Source organism: Aspergillus caelatus, assembly GCF_009193585.1.
Source record: "Aspergillus caelatus strain CBS 763.97 unplaced genomic scaffold BDV27scaffold_229, whole genome shotgun sequence".
NCBI lineage: Eukaryota > Fungi > Ascomycota > Eurotiomycetes > Eurotiales > Aspergillaceae > Aspergillus > Aspergillus caelatus.
Genome location: NW_022475492.1, coordinates 31221 through 53521, shown reverse-complemented (window position 1 = coordinate 53521; position 22301 = coordinate 31221). Strand labels below are relative to the sequence as shown.

The following is a 22301-nucleotide window of genomic DNA, read 5'->3' as shown; positions in this document are numbered from 1 at the left end:
GCGGGGGATGGAGGGTCCTTTTTTTGTTTTCTTTCCCTGAATACACCCCAGGTGGGGAATGTGATATAGGGATAGTCGAGGTGCGTTGGTTCTTGCAGGATGTTTACCTGACCTATGCAGTTGGGGATGTATACCAAATACGTTTTACCCCCGTTTGCATCGGATAGAAGAAGTAGTTTGTTTGGTGTGTAGTGAGTGAACCAGGGATGGTGGTCTCAGAGTAGAGGGAGGGGTTGTATGCCTTCGCCCTTGTTACTACTACCTAGCACTTTTTACTTTGGTTCCTGGTTCTTGGTTCCTGGATTCGGCTTTCTATGCTTATTGTGCAGTTCTTCTGGGGGTTGAGTTTGGATTAAAACGTAAGGAGGGCAGGGTAGCAGGTGGGATGGGATGTAAGGATGCAGTTCGTGTTAAGGCTGTTGTGTTACTAGCTACTCAGTAGTATCTGGGTGTTTTTTTTTTTAACTTCCGTGTGGGAAAGGATGGGCTTGATTGGTGAGTGTGGCGGTGTGTGGACGGGAGTTTGTCTACATGTGAGGTTATTATGGTGATTGCAGGGGCTGATCTTAATATTGATTTCATGTATGCTGGACTTTTGGGTGAGAGTAAGGGAGGTTGGAGGTTGTGAATGTTGTACAAACATGTAGTTATGTTGAATGTTGAGGTGTTTTGCGGGTTAGGGCTAATTTCTGAATCTTGGGGTCGGGCTCGTGAGAGTCCATTTACGTGCAGGGAACGTGTACGACTTCTGGGGATTTTTTTTTTTTTTAATCAATACTCCGACTTCGTGGGTGTCGGGGGTTATTTTTCTTTTTGTTGACTTTGTGGCTTTGTTTTTTTTTTTTTTTTTTTTTTCCTTTATTTTTTTGTGGGGGGCTGTGGCTTTCTGCTTATCTCAAGGAAACCCCCTTGTGCTGCAAGGGATGGCTCTACTATTTGTCATGCACGAACTGTCCATGTCATCAATGCATTGCCGTAGTATCACTAGTTCTATGCCTTACATACAAAAGCTCTGTGGCCAGTAACAAAAAAGTATCGAAGAAAATCTGTATGAACAAAATAAACAGCCACTTAGAGCTTGCTCTGCGGCGTTGCCGTGTACAACGACTGGTTCCGCTGCATTGATTCCAGGGCCTCTTTTTCAATGCGCTGGAGCAGCTGTGCACAGGTGGGAATATCGTGGATCAAACCGATAACCTGACCGGCGGTCCAGACCTAAAATGGAACGGTTAGCAAGGATTCGGCACGTTTCCCCGGGACTACTGAAGGGGGAGAGAGAGAGAGAGAGAGAGAGAGAGGGAAAGGCGAAGCAAGAAAAGGACACACATACTCCAAAATCGACGTCACCGTTCAAGAAGACCTCCCTACCCCTCTTGCCACTGACGAACGGGGCAACATCGCTGAACTCTCCAGACTTGCTTTCCTTCTCCACCTTGAGCGCCTCCTTCGAGACCTTATTGGCGAACAGCCGGGTTGTGTTCTTCCACCGTCTCAGCACCAGAGCGGTGTCTGTCTCCTCGGCCTTCACGATGGCCTCCTTCACGTTGTGGTGGATGGGGGCCTCGATCGTGCACATGAACCGCGTGCCCATGTTGATACCTTCGGCGCCCAGTGACAGGGCGGCGGCCAGGCCATATCCGTCTGCAAATCCGCCCGATGCGATGAAGGGCACACCCAGATCCTGACGGGCGCGGTTGAGAAGGATGAAGTTGGTAATGTCGTGTTCGCCGACGTGGCCAGCACACTCGAAACCGTCGATGGACAGGAAGTCAACGCCCAGCTTGACGGCTGATTTGGCGTGACGGATGGTCGTGCACTTGTGTAGGATAGTGGTGTTGGCCTTCTTCAGCTGGGTAATCACCGGACCGGGGTTGTTTCCGGCCGTCTCGACAATCTTGACACCCTCATCGATGATCACCTGGGCGTAGGCAGCGTAGTCTGGGGGCACGAGGGCAGGGAGGAGAGTCAGGTTGACACCGAAGGGCTTCTTGGTCATGGAACGACATTTCCGGATCTCTTTGCGGAGGTCTTCAGGGGTTGGTTGGGTGAGGGCAGTGAGCTGGATCGTAAGCGATACTGTCTTTATTTTGCTTTTGCATGTGATCTGATACGTACGATTCCAAGGCCGCCAGCGTTGCTGACCGCTGCTGCGAGTTCAGCGTATCCAACCCATTGCATACCACCCTGGACGACAGGAACTGTGGGCGATTAGTTAGGCACCATCAATATATCCGGGGAGTAAATCTAGGTACCTGTGATGCCTAGCTTTCTTGTTAGTGCAGTGTTGAAGCCCATCTTGTTCCTGTTCTAAACTGTATGTAACCGAGATTGAGCGTATGTACTTCTAGATAGCGGCCAATTCGACGGTGGCTCCAATAACTGATATGAACAGAAAATGTATAATCTATCGATGAAGGGTATCACGAACAACAGGCTATTAAAAGAGTGGCCTTTGGATCAGCAAAAGGAATGCGACTCCTTTGTACCCGCGGAGATTCTGCCGTGGGGAAGAGTTACCGAGGTTCGTGGCCGACCGACGGTCGGGTCGGCCAGATTACTATTCAGGACGGCCCTGGGGTAGAACAAAGAGTGCGGGGGGAGTGCCGCAAGTTGATAGCTGGGGAAATAATTCCTTAATGACCGATGACATGGCAGCATATTTGCATAAAATAGAGATCATTGCAAAATTCGTTCCCATTTGCATTGCATGCTAGGTTGTGACCAATGTCATCTCCGCATGTGATACGCGGTGATTTTTATAAATGATAATACGTAGCACATGATTCCCCTTCGCCACAAGCCCCATGACCAGTCATTCTCTCTACGGCTGGCGAACAAAGTGCTTGTATCTACTAGAACAGATCTCTAACATCAAATGGACACCCGTAACCCCGAAAAATATGTATATAGATTCCTTTATGGCTAGAGGAATTAAAACGCCGTCAATGCATATAGGTATAAGCGAATATAACCAAAAATACCCTAACTCTTTTATTTTGCTCCCATTTGGCTGGCCAGCCACTGCTCATGCAGCTTCTTCTGTCTCTCCCAGTCTTTCCGAAGCTTCTTAGCCCGGCTCTTAGCGATCTCCTCGCCGGCCGCATCGCGGGTGGGGAGACCCTCGTCATCCCACGCGCTATACTCATTTGTCCGGAACATCTCCAGGTGGCTGAGCTTGCCCTTCTGCAACCTTTCCAAGGCCTCCTTTTCCTTCTTCTCCTTTTCGAGCTGCTTTTGCTGTGTTCGCTTGGCCTTCTCTTCCCGAGCCTGGATCAACTCACGAGTCACCGGGCGAACGAGTGCAGGCAAGTTGTCTCGATCTTCGAGATACACGCCGACTTCGAACAAATCGATATCGCGAACACGATCGCAGAGTGCCAACACCTCCTTGCTAATGCTATTCGATTCCTCGAGTGACGACAATTTGTTGCGGAAATTGCTCAAGACGTCGGCATAAGGCTTCGTTGACTCGGTGACTTCTTGGTCAGGAAGAGCTTCACGATCGACGATCTCAGCAATGACCTTGGCGTTGACTCCTTCCTTCGCCCGTGCGGCTTGTCGCAGAGAGTCACGCATGGATGACAATGGGTGGAGGAAGGGCTTGGCCTCTTCGGGGACGTCAATACCAGACCATCCAATTTCTTGGCTGTCGGCAGCAGCGTTGCCATTGAGGCCAAAGATATTGACCATGGAGGTCACCCACCGGGCCACAGCCTCAACGTCCTTGGGTTTCACAGTCGACTTGTCGGCGCTGTTGTATTTCGTGATAAGCTCAGAGATGGCATACATGGCTCCCGGGGTGTTGAACGAGTCGCACAGGTGCTCATACACAGCCTTCTGGGCATCTGCCAAAGCAGTGGCGAGAGTATCATCCGTACCGGAGCCTTGCAGGGCAGCAGGGTCCTTCATCTTGATGAAAAAATTGTTCACCTTCTCCTCCCACGAGCTACCAGCGCTGACAAGGTCATCGGTGATTTCAACACCATCCTTCCAGCCGCCCAGCAGGAACACAATTCTCAAGCTCCGTGGGGTCCACTCCTTCCTTTCCAATGCCTCACGAATGGTAGTGAAGTTCTTAAGAGATTTTGACATCTTAGAGCCCTGAATGGACAGGTGTCCCATGTGGAAGAAATAGTTGACCCACTGTTCGTCGTGTGAATGGTTATGGCTGTCCGCCCAGTATGCCTCGCTTTGCGCAAGTTCGTTGTCATGGTGAGGGAACGCAAGGTCGACACCACCCGAATGGATGTCCATCTGCTTGCCTAACCGTGCGGAAGCCATGGCAGAGCATTCAATATGCCATCCGGGTCTTCCTCGACCCCAGGAACTCGCCCAGCTGGGCTCACCAGGCTTCGAAGCCTTCCAAAGTGCGAAATCAGATGCAGATCGCTTATCTGTAGCCTTCTTTGTCAAGGAGCCTTCTCCTTCAGCCAAAAGCTTGCTATCCGAACGGTTCCAGGGCTCCAGCCGGGCGTATGGGTGGCCAGCAGCCTCGAAAGCTTCAATATCAAAGTAGACAGAGCCATCATCCGTAACGTAGCCGAATTTATTCTTCACGATTTTCTCCACGAAATCAGCAATCTCTGCACCATACTCAGTTACCCGAGTAACTTCGTTGGGGTCGAGGACATTCAGATCCCGCATATCCTTCATGAACCGCTCCTCATATCTCTTGGTCAACTTGGTGAATATGCCATGGTCGTCTGCATTGATCGAGGTTCCCCTCAATGAATCCAGGTACGGCAGAAGGAGATCTTGAGCTTCCGTGTAGAACTTCTCCGCAAAGCCCTTAGGCTGCTCGCCAGAGCCTTCCGCCTCCGCGATCACCTTTGCTGCTGAAGCAACAGTTTTAATGTGCATTTTAGCCTTCGCTTCATCGTCACCGGCCTTCTCATTGCCTGGTAGGGGTCCTCCATTCAGCACAGCGGCGTAGGTCTTCTCTACTTCATCCTTATATTGAGACGCGGGCAGATCTGGGCTCAGCAATGGCAGGTTCTTCTTGAGGTATGCAGTGTACGCTTTTTTGGCAACTTCCAAGACTTCAACATCGATCGTAGGGTGCTCAGAAGTGAACTCTGTGAATAAATGCTGTTGCCGGGCTCTAAGGATAATCTGTGACTCATCAGCGTCGCATTCCACCATGTTGTAAAGGCAGCTTGGATCGCAAAGGGCACAGTTCATAGCATACCTTGTCATCAACGTCTGTGATATTCATGACAAAATTCACATCGAACTTGAAGTAGTCACGCATGATACGCCGAATGATATCAGTGCTAACATAGTTTCTAGCATGGCCCAAATGGGCGTCGTCGTAGACAGTAGGCCCGCACGCATACCAAGAAACTTTCTTGCCTTCCTTATCGATGGGGATAAAGGGGTTCTTCGAGCGCGTTAACGAGTTCCAAACTTTCAAAGGAGGCAGGCTCTTTTCGGCCTCAGGGTGGAGGGGTGGCTGCTGCCATTGCGGTTGTTGGCGCGCGGTGGCCATAGATCTGGATCTGGAGAGAAGGACCACGGGGTAAAAGAGCGACAATCGTTGTTTCGACCGATTAGTGAGGAAATGGGAGACCAGGCGAGGAAGTCGGTGAGAGGTGAGGGGCATCAGGAACGGAGCTACAAAAAGAGGGACAAATAATCCAAACTACGGGAGGGGTCACTGCCTGTAGGCCAGCCTGACAACCAACCTGAGTCAAGCATTCAATGGATGTGCCAGAGGATCATCGACCAATAAAAAGCTGGCCTTTCAATGCGGTGGGAGCATCGCCCTAATCTTTTAGCCCTGAGCCCTACCCGCAGTCCCAGTTAGGTCTAGATCGGATCTTCAGTGACTTTTGCCCCAGAATGATAGAAGCTTTTGGAGCTCGTCCGAGATTTTGCGATTGCGAAAGAATATCTGAAAGCGGCAACACCACACGCAGTCGCAATGCCTTCCCCCTTCTTAACCCCCGGCTCCCAGTCGCAGCTCGACAGTCTTGCACTTCTTCAACTCCGCAGAGATCAGACGATCCCGACGATTCTCCAACTCCATGACGAAAAGAACGCAGGGTATAAGGAAGGAAAAGTCACCAACACCCGCTTCGGCTCATTCCCGCATAGCACCCTTTGCGATCAACCATGGGGCTCCCAGATCATCGCATCCAAGGTGGACACGGGATCTCGGGGCCGCACGCAGTCCAAGAAGTTGAAGCGGAAAGCGGACGAGCTGGATTCGTCCACCCAGGCCGAAGATAAGCCATCTCCGCAGATCCCAGTAGCCGCCTCCAGCGGTTTCCTTCACCTCCTTTACCCAACACCGGAACTATGGACCGCGTCCCTTCCGCATCGTACTCAAGTCGTTTACACCCCGGATTACAGCTACATCCTCCATCGGTTACGCGCGCGCCCGGGAAGCACCGTAATTGAAGCGGGGGCTGGAAGTGGCTCTTTCACACATGCGTCCGTGCGGGCAGTGTTCAATGGATATCCTTCAGATGATCAATCGACGAAAAAGAGAAGACTTGGCAAGGTGTGCAGCTTTGAGTTCCACGCGCAGCGTGCGGAGAAGATTCGCGTGGAGGTGAACGAGCATGGACTTGATGGGCTAGTGGAGGTAACACACCGCGATGTCTATGAGGATGGCTTCCTCCTCGGGGACCCGAAGACGGGCGAATCCCCGAAGGCGAATGCGATCTTCCTTGATCTGCCTGCTCCTTGGCTAGCTCTTAAGCATCTCGTTCGCAGCCCACTCGAGGGCACGGAATCACCGCTTGATCCCACATCCCCGGTCTATATATGTACATTCTCTCCTTGTCTTGAACAAGTACAGCGCACTATCAGCACACTCCGCCAATTGGGCTGGTTGGGAATCTCAATGGTGGAAGTCAACAACCGCAGAATCGAGGCCAAGCGAGAACGAGTTGGATTAGATTACGAGAATATTCGCGGAACAGTCGTCTTCCCCAAGTCCGTTGACGAAGCGGTTGAGAGAACGCGCGCCCTTGAGGAACGTTCCCAGTTGTTCCGTGCAACTCAGAATCAAAGTGACGGCGACAGTACCCCTGCACCTAAAACTGATACCGATACGCCCGCTCGCCAGCAAGGATCTGAGGTCCCAGTATATAAACAAGGTCGTATGATGACCAGGTCAGAACTAGACCTTAAGAATCATACATCCTACCTTGTCTTTGCTGTTTTGCCTCGAGAATGGACGGAGGAGGATGAAAAGCGCTGCCGTGAGAAATGGCCGTCAAACCGGGTGCAGGAACCGCAGGGACCACAAAAGAGCAAGAAGCAACTTAAAAGAGAAGCAAAGGAGCAACGAGACCTGCAAAAGAAAGAGCAAAGTCAACTAGAGACAGAGTCCCAAAAAGAATAGAGGGTATCGGACCTCTGTTACGAGAACCATGCTTTTGGGTGCTGTATTATGTTCTGTCTTCTTGGGTAAATATTCTTACTTCGCTGATATCCCATGCTAATCATGGGTCAGAACCAGATTTGCAGTCATACCTGACAAGTCAACAAAGAATACTAATAACGGGCTGAGGGTCTTTTTCTAAGAAATAAATACACAATTGACCCCTGTTCAAGGAAAAAGGGAAACAAAAGCCTTGATTTCATGACACGTGTAAAGTGACCTATGTACAATATGGCTCTATGACCAATCCTACGCATTTTCAGTCCATAGCATAGAAATAACGGAGCGGAAATCCGAACAATAGTGGGTATGGCGTTAAAGTAGAATATTGTTCTAGTCAGCTAGAACAGTAAATACGAGGTTGATTCTTATAGATTATTCTCTGCCTTGAATTTATCCCATGCCTCATTCAGCGTGCCGAACACTGCACCAGCGATCATTCGCTGCTCCGTCGTGGCATTGGTAGAAATCTGTATCAATCATTAGCTGCTGTAATATAGTATCCTTGGGAAGCAGACGTACCTTGTCTGGGTGCACCTTTGCAATCCCCTTCATATACTGCACCTTGACCTTGTTCGGCATAATCAGTTCTGACATGTTGATCTTTTTCCATCCAGCCTCCGGCCACAGAACAGTGTCCAAACTGCCCAAAAGCGCTCGTAGATTGTCCTGTTTGCCGTTCTTCCAGGCAGCTAGTCGAGCATCCACACTTTCTGTGAGAGCAAATTTCTCTTCGTCGGCACGCTCAGCGGCTTTATTGGCTTCTCGCAACCGACTAACAGCGGCGGAGTTCGCAGATGAAGAACTGCCACCTTGCAAGTCATCAAGCGCAGATTTCTTAGGTGCAGGAGCAGGCGGCCGCCTAGCAGGGGCTGAAGGTCTCGAAACAGGTTTGCTAATGCCGGCAGCTTTTTCACATCGGTTGCGGCCTTGAATACTGGTGCTACCACCGTGGCCGTTCTCAACCGCCTGTTTCCACGCCTGTGCAGCATCTGGCCATCGCTCCAATTGCTCTAGGGCCTCGGCTTTGCGCATCAAGGCTTTACCGAAGAAATCCTTCATCGGTTTACTGGATTCACCATTTCCGATTTCGATACTCTCGGCCTCGCCTTTCGAAGGGCCAATCACATCCAGAATAGTGTCTGCATCGCCAATTGCCACCTTAGGCTCACCAACCTTCAGTGCTGTCATGGCACGGTTGCTGCGGATGATGATAGCAAGGGGATACTTGTCCGGCAGCATCGACAGAGCTGCGGAAAAGGCCTCGTGGGCAGCTGCATAATCACCTCTCTTGTAAGCTTCAGCCGCTTTCGTCCGATGGCGGTGCGTGGATGCAAGAGCTTCCTGAGATACTTGAGGAATGACTCGGGGCGGAGCTTTTGGCCTCGCAGGCAGAGGTTTAGATGTAACAGCTGGCCGCGTGGGCTGAGCTGGGGAGGGCGACGGTCTAGGACGCTCAGCGGGCTGTGGAGCCGGAGAATCGAATAAGTTAACGTTCTGCGGAGGGGCTGGAGATTGTGCGGTTGGCCGTTTTCTTCTCGCTGGGCTAACATATGCTTGTGCTGACTGCTCTTCTACTGCAGATTTAGTCAATCGAGCTCTGGGATCATTCATCGGACTTGGTTGCTGTTGTCGCATAAAGGCAGGCTGCTGCATATTTCTGTCACCAACTGGAGAAGGCTGGCTTTGATAGTTACTGCCGAGGGCGCGAGGTGGGGGTCCATCGTTGGACCTTGTCGGCTTGCGTGAAGCACGAGGATCTACACCGGTTTCAAGGAGAAGAGCTTCGTCAGTGAATCCAGCTGGCTGCTTCTGAGACTGATCAGGAGTGCGCCGGTGTTCCCTAGGTAAGGATTCCTCGCGGGCAGACGGATCTCTCAGCCACCGGGGCTGGTTCGAATCTTGATCTGTGTTCAAGTCATTAACGACTTGTTGAACCTTCTTGCTACCAGTCTTCCACAGCGAGTTTGCTGTTTTCAACAAGTTATTGCCGAAGGTAGCGGCAATCTGCGACGGATCCTTGTCTGCTGTCGAAGGTGACCGATTATCCTCGCGGCGCCTTGAAGAATGGGTTCGCTCCTGTTGCATCCACGATGGCATATCGCGATCCGACCTCTCAGCCCGATCTCTGCTCCGGCTCTCATGGCTCGGATAGCGTTCTTGAACCGCTGGTCCATTCCTAGACTTTTGTCGAGATTCTTCGTGCGCCTGCGTAAGAAGTAATGAGACCGCAGCTTGAACATCAGTTCCAGATGACGTCATGCGTAGAGCTTGGCTAGCTTTATCTGCAGGAAATCCCATATCAACGAGCTCCGCAATTGCTCGGTCAGTCCCATTTGACGGCTTTGGAGATGGGGTGAGGTCTGCGCGCTCCGGAGTTGGGAGCTTCACTGGTGGTTCTGGTCGGCGAACTTCAGAAACGGGCTTACCCAGTAAGCCCAGGAAATCATCATCGTCAGTCTGTGCAGGTTGCGGCGGCGGAGGATCTGTTTTAGATTTCAATTGGTTAAGGCCAAAAGGATCATCATCGTCATCCATGAACGACATTCCAGAGGCCTGCGGCGCCGGGGAGGATCCATTGGGGATGGGTTGCGACGGCCTGGCGTCTACCCGTGGGGACGGGCTTGGACTAGGTACGGGGAAGTGAGTCGACGCATCAACAGGTGCCGAAGCGTCAAAAGCGGCAAGGAGATCATCTTCGTCGGCGGACTGCGCTTTTTGCTGAGTAGAGATCATGCCAATTGCAGCAGGTTTGTTGCCACCCTTCTCGAGGTTATCCCAGAATTGAGCATTTTGCGCCCCATATTGTGTTTCGAACCGAGATCGGTTCTCCGCCTCTTTCTTGGCTCTCTCTTCTTGTAGCCTCTTTTGCTGCTCGATAAGGGAAAGGTTCTTATTTGGGTTAGAGGAATTGAAAGACACTAGATTCGCGAAGCTATCCTTGTCCGGTGTCGCAGACTTGGAGGGAGGGTTTGAAGCCCCGGAGGAGGCAGAAAGAGGAGTAGATCGGCCGGAGATGTCATTGCGCCTCACATTCGGAAATAAGAGGCCAGAGCTCATAGGTGGGGGTTTACGGGGGTCATTCGAAGAAGTGGAATTCCAGTTCAGACCGCTCAGATCGTCCATGGCGATGGTCAATTTAGTGCGAATAAGAAGATGTCTGGGAGGACTGGATTAGGATAGAGGTCGAGGGAGATAAGTGGTTCCATGGTCTAGTCTCACCATCAACGATCGAGTGAGCTGATCCTATTCGTGTGATAGAACGTCTAGTGTATAGGACATCCGGGTATATTCACAAGGCAAGCATAAATCAAGAACTGACCACTTGGCACACTGTATTACAGAAAATGTTCTGAGACAAGTGTTGACTTCCCCTGGAGATCGAGGGCCGCGGCCGTCATTGTGGCTGAGCAGCTAGTGGGGTGTGGCTGATGTCGTTCAAACGTGACTAAGTGGCACGTGTTGCCAAATACAGCAACTTCTGGGCCCGTCGGGCATCTACTTTGTCAACAACCTTTTACCAAACGGACAGACTAGCTGTTTTCTCATTGATAGCTTTCGCCACTCCGAATATGTTTAGGGACACGAAGGCGTTGCATATGGAGGGGCTAGGAGTGGAGCATGTAGTAGTACTAGAGATAAAGATAGCCCTTTGTTATATCCGAATTGCGTCGAAGGATCTCCTCCACTCATGATCACGCCTACTCTGTACTGTAGAGTACTAGAGCTACGTAGCAGCTGGTGGACTAGTTGCCTTGCCGTACCCCACTTTTAGTTGCTTCCTGGGGGGCTCGGGCAGTCTAGTGGAGGCGTCGCTGCGATAATTGCGAATTTGCGAGAGAGGTTAGATGCAGAAGCAAAGGTCGTGCCGCTCTCCATCAAGAGACAGTAGGGAGTTGCGGTATTTTGAGCTTTAGCGAAAAAGTTACGTACAGTGAAATGTCTTACGCCGTTAGGGCCGCAAATTAACTGGCAATATCTCGAGAATCATACAGGTAATCAGGCATTTTGCTCAAACGGCTCGAATGGTTGGTTGTGGCTTGAAAAGTTGTCCATGCAGTATTTATAATGCAGTGCTTTATTAGCCTAAGATATATGTGATATGGACATGCAAGCTGCTTCAAGAAACATAATCATTGAGTATCTTCAAGCAGTGGTTAATGAAAGCTGAACGTTGGTAAAGGTATAAGCTAGGTGTTGAGTAACCTTGATGTGCATCAACCGCTTATTTCTTCCCTTTGTATCCTGTGTAACTCACATTGCTAGCCCAAGTTCATTGTGTTAGAAACTCAAAGGCTGGACTGTTATTTGACTCTCCATCCTTGGATGAACTCACTCCTGACGAGGAATATGATCGTGGAATTATAAGACTAGGGATAATCACTACCTAACAAAGTACAATGATGGTACCACAGACCATCAATAATCTCTCATTGTAGTGTACATTATTATATGCTATTAGCTAAATAATATGCCAAAACTGCTTTCTGGCATTCAACGCTATCCATAACCCAACCGGTGGGATTCGAGAAACAACCTATATACCATCGGCTCTTGGTGGAGCTCTACACCATTAGTGAGTTTGCTAGAAGCTGAGGATCTCATCAACTTAAAGGGAGCCCCTTTGGTATATAATATTCTTGAAGCACTCAATATAAAACAACCATCGTGGATATTCTTGAAGTTCTCGTTAGCAAGGGCGACTTAACAGGGATGACGTTGCCAATCTCGAGATGCTGCCAGAGATCTTGAATCATCAGAGGACTCCAGCCTCTAGATCTTCGTTCGTATAGCACAAGACAAGCTCGCTCATTGAGCCAATCTTAATTTTATTCGCGTATCTTGAGCCTTCGTATAAAAGACATCAGCATTACCTCCATAAGCAACAGGCTGCACAGCATGCAAGTTTGGTCTAAAAAGGCTCGTGCGCAAATAGGCCAAATAGACACAACTCACGCCACTTCGACATTATATATTGGCATGCATGGTACGTGACTCCACATCACGATTAGCGTGTCTGGAATCGCAGGGCAAGATGAGGTCTCGAAACCCGATCTGGAGTTGCTTTCCTCTCCTGTTGACCCCCGTCCTGATTAGAGCGCCAGCATGAGACACAATCATAACGACACTCGTAGCTCCTTGTCCAATTCAAGAGAATATGGGTGAGGAGAAGTATGACAGCCCCCCCGGGGTTGTCCACTCTACCATTGTCTTTATTTCGGGATCAGCCTGGAAGGGCTAGCTGGCTAGAAAGAGAACACATCTGCCGGGAAATTCAAGAGAAGGGGAAGCATCCAGCTGAAGTAATTATTAGTCCTTGAAGCCACTTGACAAACCGGGCGGTGGTAAGAAAGACATGGAAAATTCTAAGGCTTAAGAATGAGAAAGGAAACAGCGAGGTCAGGGATGTTAAGCAAGGTACGGAACCATACGCGCCGCACTGTGAACATGCTTGGTATCTAATACGGATCCTCTACTTAACTCAAACCCGACCAATAAAGAGGATGTAAATTACACGGTATACAGAGTAAGAATGGGTTACAGATAGATTAAGTGACAGCCCGCCAAGGTATTTGGAATGCTCTCCTGTCACGGCTGTTATAAAGACCAACCCGACCAATCAGAACCAGGAGGTCATGTTCATGTCATGTGATCACTAACGGTTGGTTGCCAGGGATCACCAGGTAATTTGCTGGCTGGGTCAATACAGCCTGGAAATATCACGGAGTACGCTTGTTTTCGGTTCACTCCGCACTCAATCCGTGGCATGCATCGAGAAGCTAGAAAGGGTCGTGTGTCCGGGAACTATTCTCCGAGATTTCTTCGATATTTTCGTTTTGGGTTTTTGGCATCCCTGGAACCCTGTCAATACTAATACCACCGATATCCTCAATTGGAAAAGGCAGGTTATGTTATTCTGAGGTCATGCATATACTTTATCTGCACCTGTCAAGATTCATCCATAGAGTTGATGCATCCGAAATCCTTCGATGCAAGTATGACCACTCGCACTTAGCAGTTCGCATATTGCTTTTAACATGTTGGAGGGGGCACTTTTCGCCCCCCTCCCCCTTCGAGTAGACAATCACGCCACTAGTACCCGGTATAGAATATACTACTCCTGCATGTAAGAATGGCAAGTACTGTGATATGTATATCAGTAGCAGGGTAGTATCCGGGACTATCTAGATCAAACCGAGGATACCTTCGGGCTCCCCGCTAATATGTACTAATGCTGACGGCGGTGTTTCGGGGAAACTGAGCCGTGAGCGCGGAAAGTAAGTTACAGGAGAGTTGAGGACCCAAGGTAACTCCCGACGTGTCCTGATGCCTGCCAATCCGTGCTTGTGCCCTGGGGGGCTAAAGAAAGTTAAACCGTAAAACCCGGCAGTATGGCCGGGGGGCCATGTCATCGCATTAGCGTTGCACTGGTGTGGTTGACATCCAATATGATATGCTAATAACCCTAAATGAGGGGTAAGATAATGGTATACGGAGTATCTACTCCGTGCTAACCTAGGTCCCACCGTCCCAGAGCTTCATGACCAGGTGTACTCTGTAACAGATATCATGTAACAATGGGGTGGCGACTGGAGACACTGAGTCACAGACCAACATTGGTGTAAATCCCCACATATGCTTGTCCGGGAGATTGATGCATATTGTATGGAGTCGAGTTTCTGACAAGGCAACAACTTCCAATAATATCTACTTAGTATGGGAAGCAATCATACAATACTCGCTTACGGTGGGGCTACTGAGCGATACAGTATTTTCCTTAGGCTGTGGTGGATGCTTCGTCTGAGAACCCAGGTTACCAACTAGTTGGCATCTAACTTTTTAAAATTTTTGTTAGTTAGGGCATCCATGGAGAAAAGATGACTAAGAGTACGTTATCTCTACGCAGTACAGTTGTAGCAGGGGGCTTAGTGCCAAGGACTCAAATAAGAAGGTACCAAATCAATACCTGGTCCCACGTGGGGATGTGTAGTACAATACCAGAGACATCTTGATCATGGTAGATCCAGGTATCGGTACTTGATTAAGTTCTTTAGAAGTGGTGGACTTGTTCTCATTGTCTGATCATAATAGCTTTTGTTAGGTTTGTTCATTGTCATGTGAAAGAGCGCCGTGACCCGTAAGTATAGTAATATCGGACATACCATACAGGTCGTATTATTACAGACAACATCTATCTGAAAAGCAGGGGCCAATGGAGAGAGTACGTGTGTACGGGTAGTTCCTTGTGCCTTGCAGACGATAACCTATCGTAAAATGGACAGGGGGGCCCAAATGAGGGGAATGGTTCTTTTGACTCGAGAACCAGTCCGAGATTAGGTGATCGTAGATAGTATTAGCTGATCCACAGCCGTTTGGGAATCGAAGAGGGGGAGGTGGAATCATTGCTCTCCTCCCGACAAATATGTGGTTTTTTAATATAAATGACGGTGCGGACATGGCCCAGCGAGGAATCTAGATCCGCATGCTTGGGAATGGCGAAGGACCCGAAATGGCTCTGTGCGCGAGTTTGGTACACTGTCCGTGCTCCCCTTCTAAGTATGAGGGGCCCTCCTTTTTCTTTCCCACACTCTCTCCTCATTTTTTCTAAGTATGTATTTTGAAATTTCCATTTCTTTGGGACATCGATCTCGGCTCCGGGAGGGGAACTCCATATTAATAATAAAATTTCATCAATAATAGTAACAGTAATAGTAAGACCCAGCAAAATATAAACAACAGCCAATCATTGGTACCCAATGCAACGTAAATGAATGTATTCAATGTATTGAATGTATTGTGAGATTGGTAATTTTCTTTTTCTTACCATACTACCAATACATGCTTAAGATATTACCCATATAGGTCTATTACACCGATCAGGCTCCGTTTCTTCATAGTACTGTACTTACATATATCTTATGCATACTCCGTCCTACTGGCGTGAAGGTCTTAACGCTTGAGGAATCAGGCTAAAATTCCATACTCAGGTCTAAAAGGAGCTCTTACTAGATTCAGTATGCCGTGGGTAGCGAAGCAACAGAACACCGTGACGGTACAGGGAGGGATGTGACTCCGTAGTCAATTTAGGTAAATAGTAATAAGAACTTCGGCCCTGCGGGCCTGCGGGGCAAAAGGGAAATTTTCTTGACGATTATTGATTTCTGCCCCTAAACTTCCTCACTAAACCTCCAACTAATTAATTAGATTAAAGACCGACCATGGTAACAAGTACAATAGTCTTATACATATCAACGCTAAATCGGCCGTGCTAGTGCGACCATCTGCCAGACTGGAAGCGCTCTCCAAAGCTCCCCACCTTCCGACTCCGAGGCTCGACTAGACTGAAAGTTATACATAGTACGCCCTGGACAGCCTCCTTTTCGCTCCAATAATGTCCTGGAAATTTGGGTCCCTATTGCTCTAACCTTTCCTAACTCATCTCGCCAGCCGACCCGCCCCGTATTTTATAATTGTGCTTGTTATTCGGTCCTATTTGGCCTTTTTTTATACCCGTGGGAAAATTACTCCAAATTCAAAAAAGAAAAAAAGAGAAAAAAAAAATTCCAACAACCAAAAAAAAAAAAATAGACGAGCTCAACACAAGTTCAAATCGGCAGTTCTTCTCTTCTTTCCAACCTTCCCGAAGCCGTCGCAGATCATCATTCCTCTGTTTATGCGTTTTCCCCTTCTGGGTGACCTTCTTTGTCCGGTTCTCTCCCGGTTCCAGTAGTCGTGAATCACCTACTGGTGTAACTCCTGTTCGCTTCCCCTCTCAATCTCTCTCGCAACCACCCTTGTCCAGTGTCATTCTTCCTTTCTCTCTCCTCGCCAATATCCGGACCCTCCCTGCGTCCTCCCCCCCAATTCACACGAGATCCCCATTTCATCATGGGTCTTTTCAAGCGCAAGGACTCCAAAAACTCGATCCAGACCGAGAGGGACGAACAAGAATCATTTGTATCGGCGAACAGCGCTCGTACATCGAATGCCTCATTGAAATCTCCCGGTTTTAAGGGAAGTGGCAGTGGCTTGCCAGCTTCCATCCCGGAAATTTCGATTGCCAAACCGCCCGACCCTGCCTTAGACCCTGCAGCCTACCTGCGAAGCATACATGCCGTTCGAGAGCGTTCTAGATTCGTCTTTGGGAAGGCGAAAAGAAACAAGCTTAACCATTTCGATGTTGATATGAGCAAGTTCGAAGCCACCGCGTCCTACATTGTATCCATCATCAAGGTGAGCGAGCGAACTTACTATACATAAAACCCCCCTCTCTCACCATAATGTGATGTTCTCGGTTTGACTAACTGTTTTATTTTGCACGTGAAGAGAGATTATGCGCCGGACTATGATTCGATTCCTCCCCATGGTCGCTGGCAGCACTTCGATGTGGGTGGCCGACCCCGCATCAATCAGCTGCTGCAGTCCTGGCCTAGCACAATCGATGCGCAAGAACGAACTCGACGGTTAATCGACCTCTTTGTCGTTTCCGTCCTTCTGGACGCTGGTGCTGGAACTAGATGGTCTTATAAATCGAAGGAGTCTGGCAAATTCTTCTCGCGGAGCGAGGGGCTGGCTGTTGCTACACTTGAGATGTTTAAGAGCGGACTTTTCAGTAGTGATCCCACCGAGCCATGCCAGGTGGACGGCGCCGGTTTGAAGAAGATCACGGTGGAACTGCTGGCTAAGGGCATGCAACACTCGGAGAACAACCCATTGGCAGGTATCGAAGGTCGTGCCGGACTCTTGATTCGACTCTCGGAGGCATTGAACAATCAGGATTTCTTCGGGGTGGATGCTAGGCCAGGAAATATGCTTGGTAAGTGATTAACTGGCTGGCATGCTTTATTGATGACCTGCTAACAAAGATTTACCTCAGACTATCTTCTCTCACATCCCTCGACACAAGCTTCGTCAGTCCCGATTATTCCTATTACCACGCTCTGGTCCGTCCTTATGGACGGGCTGACACCAATCTGGCCGCCTTCCAGAACACAGATCGACGGCTTGTCGATCGGAGATGCTTGGCCGTGCTCTGACTTGCCTCCGTCCCCTCCCGCGCAACCTTGGGAGACTATTGTCCCATTCCATAAACTCACACAGTGGTTGTGCTACTCCATCATGGTTCCGATGTCGAAACTGATGAAGATTCACTTTGCCGGCAGCGAGCTCCTAACAGGTCTTCCCGAGTATCGCAATGGCGGCCTGTTGATCGATATGGGCTTGTTAACTCTCAAGGAAGCTGATGCTCAACGAGGCATTGCTGCATATAAAGAGAACGCGCAGATCAAGGGTCAACCAAACATGGAAGTTGTTCCTCTTTTCTCTACGGACGATGATGTAGTTGTGGAATGGCGCGCCGTCACAGTTGGGTTTTTGGACGAGCTGCTCGTGGCGGTCAACTCTCAGCTAGGATTAGTTGGAGAGGACCAGTTAACCCTTGCACAGATGCTCGAAGCTGGATCGTGGAAGGTAAGTCTTATTTATTATTCTCCAGCTCTATTGCACTTTGCTGATGGATTCATAGGGCGGCCGTGAGATTGCCGAGGTATCGAGGCCAAACACGAAGGAACCACCGATTATGATACGCTCCGATGGTACTGTTTTCTAATGTTTAGCATACCCTGTCGATTCGTGATACCTGACTCCGCCAGCTGTACCTGTTGATGGGTGGCGGAAGTCCTTACGACTTTTTAATGACCAGATGCTTATGTCTCCCGTTCTTTCCACTTCACTCCATCGGCATCTTTGCGAAAGGAGCTATATCTTCTGCTGTAGAGCTACTATTTTGGGATGGTGATACATTCTTGTACATTTCTTTTTGGGGGGATGTCTCATAAAAGTACTGATGACCTTGGGACTGGCGACAGATTTACGTACTGCCTGCGAGCTGTGACCTGACGCCATCCGCTATCTAATATTACACGCATTCTGTATATTCAGGAAAGCGATACGGCCCTTTAGTCTGTGGCCTTGTTATAACACGTCAATCCAAGCATAACTGACTTTTTGGATCTTGAAGAGGGAATCGCCTAGTAGGCGATGTTCTGGAAATGGTGGATAGTCGGTCTAGAGACGATAGTGTAGTATAATGAAATTCACTATAGGCCGGAGCTAGAGGCTCATGCTAGCCATTGATACTTTAACCTTATCTGAAAGCCTTACGCCTCAGCACTAATGTCAAGTGCGCTAGTTTTCCAGGACACTGGTAAAATGAAAAGGTAAAATAGCTAAGCATCACGCCCTGTCTCCTTTCCTCTTTCGGACAGAAGGGCATATACCGTAGACCAGGGACCTATTAATCAAACTCCTATTTCAATTTCCACCTTTAGCTAGCAGTAGTAAAGGTAATAGGAATAATGTGACATGTTCATGCTTGGGTATCTAACACAGTAAAGAGCTTGACGATATACTGACAATTTTAGCCTTCCTTTCCCCTGCCCTGTCGTCTTTCTTCTCTTGTTTTTGCTACTTTTTTTTGTTGTTTTTCTTTTGGTTGGGTGATACTACAGTTAACCATTTGCATGAGAATTGTTGGCTAATTCACCGTCCGGAGATTCTGGCGCAGGAAGCGGGAATCCATCCCCGTGACCCATCGCTGCTGCTTTTGAGAATCCCTCCCTGGCCAACATTGTATTCAGTACAGCGCAGTTATAAGCTGCTTCACCCGGCGGGACGACAAGGAAGATATATGTGTTATCGGTGAACCGGCCCAAAAAGACATTGAACTGGGGCGTCTTCGTATGCATGACGACGAACCCGGCCGAGGCGGGCGTGGTATGGGTATTCCGGGCCGCGCAATGCTTGAACGCCTTCATTATATTGGAGAGTCGCTCGTGGCGATCATAGATGGGATTGAGGTCGCCTATCTCCGAGGCGACGGAAGTGACGGTTAGAAAAGTCGAGCGCTCGAAGAGGATGACTTCTTCGGCATCGATACGCTTGGCGAAGGCGTGCAGGAAGCGTTCGATGACGGTGAGATTGGGGATGAGACGGTGGACGATGCCGGCCCAGGCTTTATAGAGCGATTGGTCCCAGATACTGCTGCCGAAGGTGTCGATGGAGAAATGGTCCGAGCGGCTGCGGATGAGGGCGGAGCGTTCTTCGTAGATGCGTTGGCGATGCTCGGCTTGAATGAGATCGAGCTTGTGGACGAGACAGAAGACATAGGCGTTGGGGCTGTACTCTTTCAGGGCGCCGATAATGGCGTGGTATGTGTCAAGATCTCGTTCTACTTCGCGGGACTCGATGTCAAAGACGTAGATCAAGACCGCGACATCCGAAAAGATGTTCCCCCGTTGCGAGGCAAGATATGTCTCCATGAAGGCGTCTTGGCCTCCGCAGTCCCACAAGTTCAGGGTCAGGTTCCCCATGAACTTGACATGGCTGTGTTCCACGTCAATTGTAGCGCCTAGCCGACGGACATCTTTGGCGACGTAGTTGCTGAAAATAATTGATCTCATGGAGGACTTCCCCGAGCCGCTCTTCCCCATTAGGAGCACCTTTCTCTTCTTCTTTCGGACGTCCATGGTTGCTGGTTGTTGGGGTTGTTCCGGAGGTTGACTGTACCCCGCAGAGTGCGGGTAGTGGTTCTTTTAGTTCAATGGGGAAGACGGGGGCGTGGTGGATTGGTTTCGGGCATCGGTTGAGTTCTTTGTTGCATCAATCGCTGGCGTTTGAGCTAAGGCGGTGTTATATGCACTTTGGTCTACTAGTGCTGGATGAGCACTTGACCAGCCCCAGCCTCATCGTTGCATGATGAGGGGAAACGATGATCCGGGATGTCACGTGTAGATCACGGGCCTTCAAGTGAGGTAATCAGTGAATACATCATCCATTGCTCTACCATGGGTGGGATAAAACTGAATTGTTGACTGTGAGCCTATTTTGCTAGGGATCTGCATCGAGGGTAAGACCAAGCCAATAGAAACTGTTGCGTTTTACGCCTAGTATACTAAGGGAATGTATAGAGAACCGGGTGTAGAACTAACTATATATTTTCTCTACAATATAGTAATTATTTAAATTGTTTATTCTATTTTATGTACTACTCACTAACATCTTATATATCCGGTACAATCCTTAGATTTGCAAAAGAATATAGAAATAACAAATACTGAGGAGCGAGTGGTTTGTACCAAAGTATTCATTAACTAGTTCCTATTAACTCATACTATCCATCGTTCTTTTGAAGCTCCCCCTGGCTGAGTCATCTCCTTACGTGCATCTTACACCACAGATTTCATAAGCTGGACCAGCTTGTCTTGCATGTCACAGAATATATTGACAGCCTGTATATGTCAGCGAGTTAATAAAAGATGTTGAAAAACGACAGCCCAATCCACTTACCTGAGTCAGCTTTTCCTCGCTTGCCCCATGGAGGTCTCTAGTGAAGGCAAGACGATACGCCGATTCATCATTGACGTACGACACTGACGACAAAGGGAGGTATGCAGGAGCGTCACTGTCGAACAAAGACTGGATCTGAGGCACCGAATTTGGCTGCGAGAGCTGCTGCAAGAGATTCGGCGCGATGGTGATATGATCTACACCGGCCATCGCAAATATCTCATCTGTCGAAGTTAAACTGGCTGGAAGAACCTGGGTTTTAGCATTGACCGATTTATAGTACTTCTGGATGGCGACACAGAGAGGTAGCAGCTTGTTTGGGTCCGTGAAGCTGAGCGAGAGCGTCAGTGACATATTCTTTTGCCCTGTTTACGAAAAGCTTCTGAGGCTTCCGACTCACCCAGGCTCGAAGTGTACTTTAAGTTGATTGACATAGGGTGCTACATATGTGCAGCCAACCTCCGCAGCAAGCACCGCCTGTGTTAGGGTAAAGAGAGTGGTGGCGAGTGTGCGTACCCCAGCTTGTTCGAGGGTCCTACAGGCTACCATACCCTCCCATGTACTTGGGATTTTGATGCAGATACGCGACTGCTCGAAACCTGGTTGTAAATACTGGAAGAGTTGAATAATTCCTGGTAGAATGTAAGTTTCGATTTGCTAGAGAGAAGATATCGTTGTAAAAGTAGATAATGACTTACTGAGAGCGTTGACAGTAGTCTTCTCGACTGAGTAAGAATAGTAAGGGTTTGTCTGGATATGGACATGGCCGCTGATATGAGGAGCAATTCTCAAGGCCAGTTTCACCATCTATATCCTTCGTTAGTCCTACTCGAGTATCGGCGCCATTCTATTATGTGATAACATACCGCTATCTCTATAGCTAATTCCTCCAAGGAAAGGCCCGGGAACCGAGATAAGAGATTCCTAGCCTTTACAACAGAGGAAGTGATCAATTCCTTATGATCGGGTTTGGAAAGTTCTCCGTACGCGATAGCTTGATTGGAGGTACAGTCTTGAAATGGACCTAGGGTTCTGGCAACTAAAGGATTATCAATACAAAGCCCGATTGCATGCCACCCAGTAACCGTTAGATAGTACGTGGGGCAAGTACCTTCTTCGTCCATGGTATCACAGTCAACAATAGTTCTCGTACGGAGAACATCCAAGCCTGTTTGAGCAGCCATGTTATAGTTCGATCTATGCTAGTGATATTTGTGGCAGAAAGACGATGCTGGTGATGCGTAGAGAGCTTGATGGACTGTATAAGATGATTATTATGAGAGACGAGATAGAGATGGCATGAGTGGATGATACACCCACTCAAATGAACAATGAAAGCTTGATAACCCCAATTCCCCTCATTCTTCACCTCCACATCCTCTCTGCTAATTAGCCTAATACGTCACTCGGGTAGTAAATAAGCCGTTAATCGGCCCGAGTTCGAATAACTTTCTCCCCGGCATATATTTAGCCAATTGTGGAGCCTATTCCTCTACCTAGCTTCAAGAGACAGGGGCCCCTAGGCATCAAAGCCTTTGAGGCGCGCCTCGTTGCGGTGTTG

The 22301-nt window shown here is 48.9% G+C and overlaps 7 protein-coding genes across 7 annotated transcripts; 2 read left to right on the top strand and 5 right to left on the bottom strand.

Annotated features, from left to right (window-relative positions):
* Window positions 1-952: 952 nt before the first annotated feature.
* BDV27DRAFT_45107 (NAD(P)H-dependent flavin oxidoreductase) lies at window positions 953-2707 on the bottom strand. The gene is made up of 4 exons (XM_032076673.1): window positions 2253-2707; window positions 2116-2198; window positions 1331-2059; window positions 953-1215 (listed from the first exon to the last, which is right to left on the bottom strand). The coding sequence occupies exons 1-4, from the start codon at window positions 2293-2295 to the stop codon at window positions 1072-1074; spliced, it is 999 nt and encodes a 332-aa protein (XP_031923183.1). The 5' UTR covers window positions 2296-2707; the 3' UTR covers window positions 953-1071.
* Window positions 2708-2788: 81 nt separating this feature from the next.
* On the bottom strand, window positions 2789-5190 carry BDV27DRAFT_135116 (cysteine--tRNA ligase). Its single transcript, XM_032068452.1, has one exon. The coding sequence runs from the start codon at window positions 5179-5181 to the stop codon at window positions 2992-2994; it is 2190 nt and encodes a 729-aa protein (XP_031923182.1). The 5' UTR covers window positions 5182-5190; the 3' UTR covers window positions 2789-2991.
* Window positions 5191-5851: 661 nt separating this feature from the next.
* trm61 (tRNA 1-methyladenosine methyltransferase subunit GCD14) lies at window positions 5852-7889 on the top strand. Its single transcript, XM_032076672.1, has one exon. It carries the CDS (start codon window positions 5924-5926, stop codon window positions 7352-7354), a length of 1431 nt encoding a protein of 476 aa, XP_031923181.1. The 5' UTR covers window positions 5852-5923; the 3' UTR covers window positions 7355-7889.
* On the bottom strand, window positions 7558-10733 carry BDV27DRAFT_45088 (UBA/TS-N domain protein). The gene is made up of 2 exons (XM_032076671.1): window positions 7916-10733; window positions 7558-7863 (listed from the first exon to the last, which is right to left on the bottom strand). Exons 1-2 carry the CDS (start codon window positions 10517-10519, stop codon window positions 7762-7764), a joined length of 2706 nt encoding a protein of 901 aa, XP_031923180.1. The 5' UTR covers window positions 10520-10733; the 3' UTR covers window positions 7558-7761.
* A 5011-nt stretch (window positions 10734-15744) lies between these two features.
* BDV27DRAFT_135112 (URC4/urg3 family protein) lies at window positions 15745-18488 on the top strand. Its single transcript, XM_032068451.1, has 4 exons — window positions 15745-16627; window positions 16721-17210; window positions 17271-17863; window positions 17919-18488. Exons 1-4 carry the CDS (start codon window positions 16283-16285, stop codon window positions 18000-18002), a joined length of 1512 nt encoding a protein of 503 aa, XP_031923179.1. The 5' UTR covers window positions 15745-16282; the 3' UTR covers window positions 18003-18488.
* Window positions 18489-18713: 225 nt separating this feature from the next.
* On the bottom strand, window positions 18714-20082 carry BDV27DRAFT_135111 (Rag GTPase GTR1). The gene has a single exon (XM_032068450.1). The coding sequence runs from the start codon at window positions 19918-19920 to the stop codon at window positions 18904-18906; it is 1017 nt and encodes a 338-aa protein (XP_031923178.1). The 5' UTR covers window positions 19921-20082; the 3' UTR covers window positions 18714-18903.
* A 463-nt stretch (window positions 20083-20545) lies between these two features.
* On the bottom strand, window positions 20546-22146 carry BDV27DRAFT_135109 (transaldolase). The gene is made up of 6 exons (XM_032068449.1): window positions 21852-22146; window positions 21607-21779; window positions 21439-21547; window positions 21141-21372; window positions 20741-21071; window positions 20546-20682 (listed from the first exon to the last, which is right to left on the bottom strand). Exons 1-6 carry the CDS (start codon window positions 21922-21924, stop codon window positions 20620-20622), a joined length of 981 nt encoding a protein of 326 aa, XP_031923177.1. The 5' UTR covers window positions 21925-22146; the 3' UTR covers window positions 20546-20619.
* Between the last annotated feature and the right edge of the window lie 155 nt (window positions 22147-22301).